Raw genomic sequence first — 13,960 nt, forward strand, 5'->3', positions numbered from 1 at the left:
GCTGTTCAGACTAGTTTTTAGTGCATATACAGCAGAATATGAGAGGGCTGCTAAGCTCTTAGAAGGTAACACACAGGTGTGGAGAGGTGGGCAAGACTGGACAGTGGAGGCAGATTTAAGCTGCCTGCCAGATACGAACAGCACAGCCTTTTTATAAAAGGTTAACTTCGCTGACTATATCTTTTAATAAGTCTTTTTACAGTAGTGGTATAAAGATTTTGATGTGCATTGTTATAGCTTAATTTCCCATTAAGGGTACTCCATACTCCATTAATCTATAACAACGTTCTTGAGAAATTTTATGGTATTTCTGCAAAATACATTTACAAGGGATGCATTCAATGGAAGGCTCTCTCTAAATTAAAGCTGCTGAAAACAGGCATTTACTGACCCTGTGCCTAGGATTGCAAATAGACACTTCAGATTCAGGGCTTCTAAACTTCTGATTTCATACATCAATGCTACTGCTATCTACAATGTTTGCCCTGGTTTTCTGATTATTCTCTTTCCTATTTTTGCCATCTCGTCTATTTCTTTGTTGACTGGTTCCTTCCCTTGGATTCCCCTTGTGTTTTTATCTTGACCAGGGTAAATCCAGCAGCAGAAGGCTTACAAATATTAATTCCTTTCAATGCTCCGGAGGAGAAAGACTTTCCCTGCTGCCAGAAGCAATAGAAGCCATCTAGAGATGGTCTTTCAGGCATTGCTGTTGCAGCAAGAACAATTGGATTGTAAACTGGAATTAATAATAATATTGTGTGTTAGAAGTCTTTGGGTTTTTTTGTTTTGTTACTGGTGAGGGTTTGCTGTGGGGTCCCTCGGAACTGTTACCCTTTGGTAAGGGGGAGCAGAAAGGAGAGGAATCAGGAGAGAACATGACATGCTATTAGTGTTACGGCTAGTTTGTAGCCCTGTGAAGAGCAGTGGTAGTGCATTGGAAAATGAAGCAAGAGTTGAGGATAGTACTACTGAGAGCTTTAAATTCTCTCATTTATCTTCCTGATCTTAGTCAGTAATTAACACTAGTCTTTATATAAATCATTCTCTAGTCTTGCTGCAAGCACTCTATTAATGCACAATTTGGACTGAAAATTTAAATACAGAAAGGTCACACAATGTTTCGTTAAGGTTACAGCAGATTTCACTGTTACAATGTACAATGCACTGTCTACCTGCAGCCTTCTTTTTCATAGAAACTACTGGTTCTGCAAAATATTAAAAAAAAAATTTATGTACATGTTTCTTAGACTTTTGCAGTTAAAACACATTTACAGAGTAATGTTATGTATGTATATTTTGGATGTAATAGGTGAAAACTAAGAGTTCTGAGTCTGTTTTTCATAGGTGGCTTTGCAGCATGTGTTTGTGTTGCTATCTGACTTCTATTTGTACTTGTGTTGTTACAGTATGAGAATCTCAGGAGTGTATGTACTGATAAAATTGTAACTAGTGGTAACTGTGCCTGCTCAAAATCTCGAACAGTGTAGCCAGCACACAATTTTTGTTTTTTTTAATCCCCCCTGCCCCTGCAGAGATCTTTTACTAGTTTTACTAGTGTAATAGTAGTCAAGAAAAGAGGTCTGATTTTTTTTTTTTTCCGTAATGGGGGATGTATTTCTAAGCAGTGTTACATAGTAGCAGGAGTCACTTGAGTGAATAATAGGGCACCTGTTGCCTCATAGAAGGCTCTCCTTTCAGCTGTCTTTGGCACCTCTACCCCACTGAAACTGGCATAATATCTTCTGAGTGGGCACCATGTCAGCCTAGCAGATGGTCTGGAACAGAATCTTGCCAGAAAGCAGTTTGTGCATCAAGTTTTAAGTATTAGAGGCCTGGACTCCCACCTGAGAGTGATGTAAGAGCAGACCATGCATGTCTTTTTTGCTTGGGGTTAAAGGATGCGTCATACCTGTTCCAGCTTAAAGTGATTAACTTTTAAAGTAAAAATCTCGGCAATAATGAATCAAGATAAAGATTTCATAGAAGTATGTGTAAGAAACATAGTGAAATTTCCTACCAGAACTGAATGTTCTTATCTTGCAGGCATTTGCAGCTATCTGCAGAATAGTTTAGCAGCTGAGCACAATTTTCTACTGGAACCAGTTTAGTTAGGTGTTGTGGAAGATGGTATCAAAGCACAGTACAGAGGGCTGTGCATATATTGCTTGTATAATGGAAGTTTACATTCATAAACTGTCTAAAAGAAGACTATAGAAAAAACATGCTTGTAAGCACTGCTCAGAAGTCTGTCCAGGAAAGTATGATGCATCATTAAAGTAACAGTATGAAGGGAAGTAGGTCTTCTTTAGGCTATGTTAAAAATGGACTACAAACAGCCTTCAAACACTGTATATTTTAGTTCTTGGGAAATGCTGAATATTGCAAAAGTTGAGGGAGTGGGGTGGTGCAGAGAGGAACGAATTAGAGTCACCTTTCATTATTTGTTTTATTGCCCTCCATATGTAAGAAATATTTGAAATTGTATGTTAAATAGCAGATGCAACTTTTACTTGTGTACTTCTTGGTTTTAATAGCTATATTCCTGCAGAGTGGATCATTTTTTTTTGTTGGATGCTCTGAGCAGCACTACCCCCCTGTCTGTTAGCCAAGAGTTTAACAGCTCTTGGCTGGACTTCACAGTATCACAGTGTCACCAAGGTTGGAAGAGACCGCATAGATCATCAAGTCCAACCCTTTAGACTTAAATAGGCTTAGAATTGTTTCCATTTTTATTTAATAGGTATCCTCTAACGTTGGTATTTTTGAGATTATTATTTTTTTTTACAAAGAACTAAACTGGAATAGTGCTCTTCTGGATTAGTTACCCAATGAAACAAAGCAAAAATGAAATATTTGCAACCCAAGAACTTCTGAAAATAATTTCAGTTATGTTTCCCAATGAAATACATCCTGAAAAATCCAGCAGTGGCAAAGACACCAGCTGTGGACAGGAGCAGTTGTTTTCCAAACTGCCAAATTAATGCTGTTTTCTTTTCCACTGTGTAAACTCTGTCAACAAACTGGTTCTGTGAGAGCCATTGAAAATATTTCACTATATTCTCAATGTGACTGCCACAAATTAACTGCTAAAACTACAAAAAGCACGTTTGAACTGGCAAATAGAATTGGCACACTCCTTTGTCAGACTGCATGCAGTTGTGCTGGGTGGTTGTAGGAAATCACAGTTCATCCAGAAACACTTTTTCGATACTATTTCTTATTAACATTTAGAAAGCTACATTAATTAAGGTTGTGGCAATCAGCAACAGAATGGATGAAATTCATGATTAGAGTAGATGATAAGGCTACAGCTGCTCTGCCTGGGTGAAACTAGGGAGTTCCGGACATGGGTTAATTTGAGGTAAGTTATTTGCTGTGTTGTATAGGCACAGCAGTTGAAAACTATGGCAAAGAGTGTGATTCTTGCTGCACAACTTTATTTCACAGTGCATTTTAAATTCACATGCTTTTCACTGACATGGTAACTGCAATTGTGGAATGAGGGTGCGGGGAGGAAAGGAAAATAGAGCTGTACCCTTTGCCATTGGCTGATGTTTTGTGAGACTTGGCACAAGATAGAAACAGCCACAGCCCACTGCATGGTTCATCTTCCACCAGTTGTTCCCAGTTAAAAGTTATGCAGACAGTGGTTTTAATTGTGTATACATCAATGTGCCTCTCCTTAAATTTTAAGGAGATTGTGCATCTTAGTTGATGAAAGCAATGTACGTTGTAAACTGGGGACTGCCACACTGGTTATGCTATTTTAAGATATTCTTTGCATCCATAATCTCAGTCTATATGTGCGTATTTATATGCTGTCAGAGACCTCCTGCCTATCAATATTGCTCTCGTGCAGGGTCTCTGCTTACTGTCCTGCAGTCTAGTGTTTAGCTGATTGTAATATTATAAATAGCCATGTGCTACCACACAGAACGAGGCTACCACATGGCTAATTACAAGTATACAGTAATTAACTATGAGCTAAACTCGCAGGAGAGTATGTGGTGGTGGTCTATGAGGTATGTAATCAGACTGTTTGTTAAACCTTGGGAGCCTTTCCAGTCTGTTAAGTAACTATACATAGTAATGAGACAATTAAAAAAAAAAAGTTTATTTATGGGCATAAAATAGACTGTCTTATTTTTGAACTGCAGCTGAAGTATTGATGCCTGATACATGAATGGTGAGTTAAAGTGACACAACAAAATGCATTCATACAGCTTCTACATTTCTGTATGTATCAAATTGTCTAACCACTATCTGTGTAAGAAGTCTGGAGTGTTGCTCATTGTGAATGTTATGCCCTGTTTCATGTATGTGCAGTAAAAGCAATAAGATAAGTTCTCCTCTTGCAGGTTTGAATGTTACTTGTTTTGTGGAGCATCTGTTTCTATGTTTTTGTGGCAGTTTGAGCCTGTATGTGCCTTTAAGACCCACAAAGTCCAGGAAGTGTACCAGGAAGTGCAATCTTTGTATTTCTTACCGTAATCCTGCATCCTTGTAGATCTGGCTGCAAAATCAGTATCTTCTCTTCTCCTCCCCATCTCCCTTCCTGATGGCATAGGCTTTCTTATCTTTGGTTTTGATATGGGGGAGGCTCACAGCCTGCCTAGGCCTGTGGAATTGGGGGATGCCTGTGGGAGGTTCTAGCCTAATGAAATGGTTGTAACATCAGGTAGCAGGACTGGGTGAAGGTTGAATGTGGGTTTGTATATTTTATATGCTTTGCTACACTCACCACTATGTAGAACTGTAACACTGTAGCTTGTGAATTGCTTTTCCATCTAAACTTTTCAATTTTCCAGTCCTTTGCGTGAACATTATTCTTCTGTCCCTTTTGGAGCAATAGAGCAATCTGCTCATTAAACTGTCATGGAGGGGTTTCTCTTATTCCTCCTCTGTTAGGGGGAGGTGAGAAATTAATTTGAGGCAGTATTAATTTTTTATAAAATTATTTATTTAAATTAATATTTAAAAATTTGCACCACCCCTAACCACTATGTAATCAAGTTCTTATGTGCAAGGTTATGAAAATAGTTGGGATATATTTACAGGGATTTGATTTTTAAATGAAAATATCAAGTTATCAACAACTATAGACAGAAAGATTCCCTTAGGCTTAATGCCTCTTAACAACTATACTGTTTGCCCAGCAAGGGCTGAAACTGTATCTGCTCTTAAGACAGAGGTAACATTTTACAAAGGAATTAAAGCTTGCTTAGATGTGTTGCTCTTAAGTATTAATCATTAATCACTCTCTCGGGATTGTGTCACAGCGTGTGCCTGGTATTTGGGTCTTGGTGAAGCTGGAATCTGTCCCGGCTTGCAGGAGAATGATAAGTGTTCCCAGTCTCTGGGGTAAACAGGATTTCTCTGACCTTCTCTCCTGGCGAAGTGGTCTCTGCCTCGGTGCTGCTGCTTCTGGATGCCATGTCCAGGGATGATCAGCTGGCAGGATTTCCAGGTGCAGGAGGAGGATTTATTTGTCCGTGTCGTCTCACAGCTAGCAGGCTGTGTTTGTAGGTTAGCAGACAGTTTGAAAGTCTGCTGGGCCTGGATCTTTCCAGACTTACAGGACAGCTGGCAAGCAGTGTGCCGGGCTGCAGGGAGACTTGAGCTCTGTAGATAAATGCAGGATAGCAAGCCAGTGTGTATGGCTGCTCTAGGCTTAGGCAGGGGTCTCTCAGCTCCCCATCTATGTATGAAGTGCAGGCGTGCATGTGTTCTGCCTGAAAGGCTTCGCAGACACCTTAGCTGCACCTTGAGATCAATGTAAGAGGTCTGTGCCTCAGTAATGTTTGCAAGAGAGTAAGGCCTGACTCTGTGTCTAGGCCATGCAAGCAGGTCAGGGCAGCAGGGTGCTGCTATGTGGATCAGCGAGCTGAGCTTGTTCCTCTGAACGCTCTGAACAGTCTGAACACTCTGAACTTTCTGAACACGTGGTGCTCCTTTGCACCCCTCTTTATAGACTCTGAACTGAGATTTGTGGCTCATTTGGCCATCTAAAGTGACCAATCAGGTTGGCAGTAAGCCCAAACCTTACCTTAATAGGCAGTAGATGTTTGCCTGGACCCTCCCAATTAGGGGATCACCTGGGTGGACCCCAGGGGTACACGGACTGGGTGTGTGTGTGTTACACCACCTGTTTACTGCCATGTGTCCTGGCAGAAAAACATGTCCAGGCATGTAGAGGCATAGAGAAGCCTCAGTTTTGGGGCTACTGCCCCTCCACTACATAAACCACAACAATCTTGTTGAGATTTGTGTTATTCCCCCTTCCCCGCCCTCCACCCCTGACACTTCTCACACTGTAGTGACTGCTGGTTACTTTTGCTAGGATGTTCTTTCAGTGTGATTCTGAAAACCAACCATAGCAGCACAGTGTAAGAACCACAGAGGTTAGGCCCTTTTGTTGGGCTACCTCCTGTTAGTAGCTCTTCTTCATTACGCTGACAGCTATTACTGTCTGTTCCAGATTACCATGAATGAATCCTCTCTATAAAATGTCAAGATAACTTCAGGGAAGTTAGATCACACTCTTTCAGATACATCTAAATTTGATACGTCTCTGTACCTATCAACTGTCTGTTAGGTAACTTTTGCTATTCTTATACAGAGGTTCTTTTCTGATCTGTGTTAGTAAGGGAGCACATCTAATCCTGTTTGGGTAATATGATGTTTAATACAATGAAAACATGTAGAATATGTTCCTTTAAGCTGACATCTTCAGCTATTAAAATGTAGTGGAGGAAGATAAAGATTTAAGTACCTGTGCCTTAATTCCCTGTTCAGTACCATAGTATAATAAGAACTAAGTTTACCAAAATTGCCTTCCTGATTGCATGATATTTTAAAACCATTTTCTGATGCTGCAGTCTGGGTCTGTAGACAGTTCACACCATCCAGAGCTACTGTTTTAGGATATGTTAATTTTATCTTAATGCATTATTTGCTCAGAAGAATTCACATGGGGAAGTGTCAAGCAGAAGGCAGTGAGCACCCTGTGGGTGTCTGAAGTGTGTATGCTGTCAGATCTAACTCAGATGCTGAACAAAATTGAAGGAGAATGGCAGCTGAAGGAGTCTGTTAGTTGCAAAAATATTATTATGCCCCAACCATCCAAAAATGTGACTTGGATGGTTTGATTAGATCTAAGTTTATTTGATTTTTTTTTTTTTATTATGTGGATGAAAGTGTATTTTTGTGTGTGCTGATAGTTGAAGTGTTTCACACCTGGACTGTTGCTGGTATTTGATCATTATAAGAAGTTTGAAAGGGACAGTTATTTCCTAGGAACTGTATTCTTTTTAGTTTTCTTTCAGTGATGATTCTAACAGATGATTTAGTCTCATTAAATTTTAATGCCAGTGTAGCTCCATGTAGCTTCAGTAGTATTGGAGATAACTGATAGTTCTCTCAGAGTCAGAAATAAATAGGATTGCATTGTCTGTGCAAAGAGGTTCTGTCTCCTGGGCTGTAATTGGCACATGTGGTCAATTACTGTTTTGAAATCTCTACTTGCACTGAGAGGCACAATCCCTCTTCTCCCTTTTAGGAAGGTGGTGGCTGTTCTATCCCTAACTTAGGCCAATGTCTAAATAATGTCGGAATAGAAATCAAGGTTTTAGGGCCAAATTAATTTGTAATAGAGGAATGCAGGCAGTCCTGTCTAGAGGCATAACGTAGGTCATAACTTTTAAGTATCTTTGTCATGACAGTGGATTGACAGTAACCAAGCAGGGAGGTGATCCAATTGACTGGAATGACTTAAACACAGTTTGTTATAATGGAATACCTCATTCTGGTACAGATCTGCAGTGAGGACATCCTGCTTACTCCTTAATTAGCATTGAAGTAGAAACTTCTCAAAATGCAGGTTAAAATTGCTTTTGTACTTGTTAATTAAAACTTATGTGTTTATTTTCCTTTGAACTTTGCAACACTCTGACTTCTAAAGCAGGAATTTGGGTCAAATGTTGAGCATTTTGGCGTGTTTGCATTTTTTTGGTGACTTTATGCATTTTATATTCGTCTTTGCAGTTATGTTTTGTTCCATACTTCTTGATTTCTATCTTTGTCTCGTTTTTCAGCTTCCCCTCAAATTCATGTTCCTGTGGAAGATGATGCAGTGCATGTAATTAAAGTGGTAATGTGTAGATCTTGTTTCTAAACTGTTAACTTGCATGCAATTCTTTCTTTTCATTATAATCCTTATTTTCAGCATCAGGTCTGTATTGGATGCTGGTGCATCTTATCTGTCTTATTTTTTAAACATCTTAATATATTTTCCCTACTTTGGGCTATGTATTTGGCATTTGCATGATACAGTGTTTTCTTGACTTGATCCTTTCCTAGATTAGTGCCCTCAACAGTTTACTAAGGAAAATCAAACTATGAATTTAGACACACTTACAACACTATTATCAAGAATATTGCAGTGAATAGTTCCTTAAAGAATCTCTTGATAAAAATCTATTGCTAAACAACTTTTATTTTTAGCTGTTTATTAAAACTGCATTTCAGATGACATGGAATATGGGGGGGGTGAGTGGATCAGAAAAGGGGGCTTAATCTCTGAGCTCATAAACGTCTCTTGGGAAACTGTTGGCTTTTGAATGCATTTTCTGATACTAAGTTTGTTTACTTCTCAATAGGAGTATCTTGAAAACGGCCCATTGTTTTCTGAACTGAAATTTTACCAGAGGGTTGCAAAACAAGAGCACAGTAAGTAATACCTTGATTCTGATTCAAATAGCTTAGAGTATGAATTTGAGTTTAACTATTTTTAATAAGTACTGTTGCTTTAGAGTTGAATAGTAAACTAATTTAAGAGACACTAAACTAATTCTAGTTGTTGCATAATACTTTTAGATTTCTACAGGTTTCTTTACTTGGATGTCATTCTTGGCCTTTCTAATCAGTTCATTTATGTGCACACTTCAGGGTGCACAGCAATGAATGGACTCCAGTGAGGCCAGCCTTGGAACAGAGGTACTACATGCACTAATTGGTGACTGTATTTCTGCTAGTAACTATTCCCATGTGCAGAGATAAGAGTGTGTGTAATCATCACAGGATTTAGTAGTAATCAAGGCACTTGGTTCTTCAGACACTTAAGCATGAATGTGATTTATTCATGGGAACTGTCCTAAAGACTTTAGATGACTTAGATTGCTGGTAGACATAAGCACTTTAGCTCGAAGCATTCTGTATTGACTAGACATTCTGAAGTAATTATTTCTTCAGCTATTGATAATGGCTTATCTGCCTTCTATAAGTGAATAAAGCATCACATTGCTAGACAAAAAAAAAATCTTATTTTGCACAAAGTGGAGAACTTCAGAGCAAAGTATGATCTGAATTGTTTGCTACACAAACTGCCAAGTGAGTCTCGTGTTGTTGTTTCATTCAGTCTTGACTTGATAGCTAAAACAAAATCAACAAAAAACCCCACATCAAACTGGAAATTCTCTAGCTACTGTTAATCCAATGTTAATTCTTTTATTGTTGTTATAGTAAGAAAATGGATGAATCTCAAAAAAATAAAATGTTTAGGAATTCCAGTGTTTTGGGGATCAGGCTTGGCTGAATACGAGAGAAAAAGGTAATGAATGGTAATGAACCCTCAAATTGACTGAAGATCCATTTTCAACAAAATGGAGATAAACCCTTTCAATCTGACACAAACTTGCACTATTTCCATAAAGGATTTCTCCCTTTTTATATATTTCCTGGTAGCTATAGGTTCATGGTCATGGAGAGACTGGGGGAAGACCTTCAAAGAATCTTTGAAGATTGTGGAAGCAGATTTAAGAAGGAGACTGTTCTCCAACTTGGGGCACGAATGGTATATACAGAGAGAGGGGAAATTACTATATCTTGATCTTGCTGAGTTCAACTAAAAAATTGTCTTTCAAATGTGCTCCTTTTAGGTAGCTCTTGAGTTTAGAATTAAATGTGTAAATGGTATGTGTTTCCTTGTATTTAGTCTTTTTTAGGTAAAACGAGTATTAAGTAGAAAATAAGACCCTTTGCTGACTGGAAGTTAGTGGCCTGAAACCAAATATTTTTCCTAATGTATTTAAACTTAGTCCCTCTGCTTTAAGCTTACACGTTTCAGTCTATACATGCAGTTTTCTTATATGCTTTTAAAATTTTCTAGTGTCATGTCCCCCCCACATGTATTAGATATCAATATCTGTCAAAGTTCACAATTGCATGCCAGAATACAAAATTTTCAGGTTGCTTGCTGAACACATGCATTGTAGAGTCCAACAAATACCACTTTTGTTTTCAAATGTGTACAGGATGGCACATACTAGCAGGTTGTATAGGTGCTTCTTTGTAATATCATTTGTGCTGAGGCAAAGTGTACTTTCAGGAACTTTACTGATGATACAAAACTGGGAGGAGTGTCTGACACAGTGTCAGGCTCAGCTGCCATTCAGTGACACCAGTGACAGGCTGGAGAGTTGGAACCTGACAAAGCTCACCAAGAGCAAATGTAGAATACTGCACCTGGGAAGGAATAATCCCATGTACTAGCACAGATTAGGGCTCGACCTGCTGCAGAGTAGCTATGTGGAGAAGGATCTAGGAGTTCTGATGGACAACAAGCTATGAGCTAGCACTGTGCTGCTGTGATGCAGAATGCCAGTGGTGTCTCTGGAGTACGTTACAAACTGTGTGACCAGCAGGTTAAGAGGGGCTCTTTTCCTGCTCTAATCGGCTTTACTGAGGCCACATTTGGAGTATTGTTCTGGGCTCCCCACTTCAAGAGAAATGAGGAACTACTGGACAGAAGCCAGAGGGTTACAAAGATGTTGAAGGGACTGGAGAATCTCTTTTAAGAGGAATATCTGAGAGACTTGGGGCTGTTTAGCCTGGTAAAGAGAAAACTGAAGGGACCTTTTACTAATCTTTATCAATATCTAAAGGGTGTCAAGAGGATGAGCCCAGACTTTTCAGTGGTGCCCAGCAACAGGGACAAGATTAGGGTAGTCAAACAGACAAGAGGCAGTGAGCACAAACTGGAACACAGAAGGTTCCACCTAAATATATGAAAAATCTTCTCTTTTGAGGTGTTGGAGCACTGAAACAGGCTGCCTGGAGAGGCTGTGGGGTCTTCTCTGGAGACCTTCAAAATGTGCTTGGACATATTGCTTTGCAATATGCTCTGGGTAAAGCTGCTTTTAGCAAGAATGTTGGATTAAATAATCCTAGGAGATCCCTTCCAACCCCTACCATGCTGGGATCCTGTGAAGCTATACAGAACTCTTGTGTATAAAGGAAAAGTTTTTGCAAGAAGAATGTATTAGTACTGGAATGCACTTCCCAGAGGCTGCTAAATGTCCGTCCTTGGGGACATTTACAACTTGACTATTTTGTTTAACAACCCAATCTAATTTACAGTAGTGCTACTTGAAGCAGAAGGTTTAGGCTGGACAATTTCAAAGTTTCATTTTAACCTTAATAATAACTAAAAAGAAAGTTTCATTTTAACCTTAATAATAACTAAAAAATGAAGGGCTTTTGTAGTCACATAACTGACAAAGTTGTAATGCACTTGTTACTCTCCAGAAGCCCAGGTTAGAATGTCCTTTGTATGAGTTGCCACGTGCAAATGCGTTTTTATAGTAATAACGAGAGCTTGTGTACCCCAGTAAAGAGCTGAAGCAGGATGCTGATGATGTAGGGGGTTGGTGATATGAAATGCAGGTTGTATAATAACTGTTAGATTCACATATACTATAAACATTCAGGGCTGATTGAATATGCGCTTTCTAAGAGCTTGATGTTCTTTGACGTTTCCTCCAGTGTTTATAAAGTACCAGTTTCATTCTGGATTTGCTACCCTAGGAGTTGGTGCTCATAAATAGTTACACAGGGATATTTCATGGCAAAGTGCACTTTGTTTATGATTTGTCATCCACCATGTGCCCAATGGGAACAGACCCTCTGAATGGAGCAGGTAGTCCTTGTGCTCTAACTCAAAACAAATTTGTTAGGTCAGTCTGTGTTAGCCCTCAATTTCACTGTATGAGTGAGAAATATTTGGTGGTAGAGTTTGAGGCTCAGGGGAGAAGATGATGATGTTTTTCTGTTCTAAATTCTTTCCTAGTTGGATACTTTGGAATATATACATGAAAATGAGTATGTTCATGGTGATATTAAAGCAGCAAATCTACTTCTGGGCTACACCAATCCACACGAGGTAAGCACGTTTACTTATCTACAGTTACTTCAATGCGTTTATAACTGTTTAATAGTTTTACATACATTCTGCAGCAGCAATTCCCAGTTTAGAAGACCTTCATGCATGAATGCTCATATTGTCTTATGACAGCTCTGAGAGTGCCTCTGTAGAGCAACAAGTTTGAAAAAGAAGCAGAACAGAACTGCTTTGTTCACTGTGTGCTCTGCTGACTGTGGTACTGTTACGGATGGGTAGGCTAATTAAGAGGGCAACTTTGAGGACCTAATTGCTGTTCTAGATTATGCCAGTTGCAGTGTATTAGTAGGAAGATGTAGCCCATTGGGTTTTCATTCTTGAAGTTCTGTCTTTCTAATATTGTCATGAATTGTGTTTCCATGTCGCTAGCTCTTATATTGTACTTGTTGTAAGGGATATATCAGGTAAGGGGGACTGAGATTTCTGCTGTCTAACACTAAAGCCTCAAACTGGCCTTGGAATGGAAGTGTTTTGGTGAAATGTTTTGGAAACAAGTCTTTCAATCTTGTCATACTCCACATACTCTTAAAATTGTCTCTTTTGTGCTTTCAGTTAGTAAAATCTGAGAATGCTTCTTTCTTGGAGAAAAAATATAATTTATGAAAAATTACTTCAGTATGATTAGGTATAGGCAACACTTAGCCTTTTCTTTCAGTTCTCTGTTGCAGTGACAAAGAAACAAGCCTTACAAAACAGGTTGCTGCCACAGGAGGTTGAACAGTTGAAGTACATTTGCTTTTTTTACAAGTTCCATGTTCAGTAGTTAAGTCAAACCTAAATTTTCAGCTTTCTAAATCACACATAGTTTGAAAATTAGAATGGTTGTTTAAAACAGCCATGTTTTTGAGCAGTGGTAGCTGCTAGTACACAATCTCGGTTTATGGTGTTTACCAGCCTTCTGAATGCAGAGAAGGAGGCGATTTAGAGGCAAAGCGATCTGCTACCCAAACCCATTAACATAACTCAAATGACTTCTTTTGTCTTGGCTATTGTGTATTTTTATGACAGCAGGATATGCTGCTGTTTTTCACATTGGAATAATTTTGGAAGTGTCCATTTACAGTAATCATAAAATTTTAAGATGTGTAGCTGACTTTGATCAGCTGCTTTTGAATTAGCCATATTGTTTGGTGATTTTCTGATTTATGTTGTCTGCATGAAGATTGTACTATGCTAGTATTTTGTTTTCATGAGTAGTAAATTCATTGGCAGATTAAAATGAGGTACTTTTGAGTTACTGGACAGGTTTTATTAAAAAAAAAATCAATAGATATTCCAGTTTAACTCTTTCTTTAACATGTGCAAAGTGCACGTTAGTGTTGAAAGGTTTTGTGTAGAATATTGGTCAGTAAAATTTCTTTTCCACTGATACTATTCCATAAAACATTTTTAAAAGTTCACATTCTAATTCATAGTTAAGAGTAAAATTTTTCTAAGGTTTGCTTGTACTTATAAAGTATTAATTAAACTTCCATTTCCGTCTGCTTGAGAAAACTTAGAGCAATTCAGATGTTATTCAGATAAACTTTTCCAGTCATGGGGTCCAGAAATTATGGAAGTGGCCACAGGTCTGCTAATTTCACTGAAGCCATGATAGCTATACCATGTGGAAGCATTTCTTGCGGACAGAGGACATGATTTGATAAATATGAGCAACCTGTGCTGCAAAGAGTGTCCTTGAGCTCATCTCGCAGGCAGGAACTAAGGTGATTAAACAATCCCCAC

General features: G+C 38.7%; 1 protein-coding gene across 12 annotated transcripts in view; it reads left to right on the top strand.

The window, feature by feature from the left end:
* VRK2 (VRK serine/threonine kinase 2) overlaps positions 1–13,960 on the top strand; it is a 64,931-nt gene that overhangs the window by 6,373 nt on the left and 44,598 nt on the right. For 8 of the 12 annotated variants that reach the window (XR_010302805.1, XR_010302806.1, XM_064146049.1 and 5 more), the window contains 5 exons: positions 8,094–8,149; positions 8,658–8,727; positions 9,520–9,607; positions 9,742–9,850; positions 12,125–12,217. Coding sequence is in view for 10 of the 12 variants with exons in the window: in XM_064146049.1 (XP_064002119.1) it covers positions 8,094–8,149; positions 8,658–8,727; positions 9,520–9,607; positions 9,742–9,850; positions 12,125–12,217 (416 nt within the window). In the remaining 2 variants the exon portion in view is untranslated. Of the gene's footprint in view, positions 1–4,168; positions 4,187–8,093; positions 8,150–8,502; positions 8,545–8,655; positions 8,728–9,519; positions 9,608–9,741; positions 9,851–12,124; positions 12,218–13,960 lie in introns of those variants that run through there. The other 4 variants (XM_064146052.1, XM_064146053.1, XM_064146045.1 and 1 more) reach the window with 4 other exon arrangements.

The sequence above is a fragment of the Pogoniulus pusillus genome, chromosome 7 (genome assembly GCF_015220805.1).
Source record: "Pogoniulus pusillus isolate bPogPus1 chromosome 7, bPogPus1.pri, whole genome shotgun sequence".
In the NCBI taxonomy this organism is placed as follows: Eukaryota; Metazoa; Chordata; class Aves; order Piciformes; family Lybiidae; genus Pogoniulus; species Pogoniulus pusillus.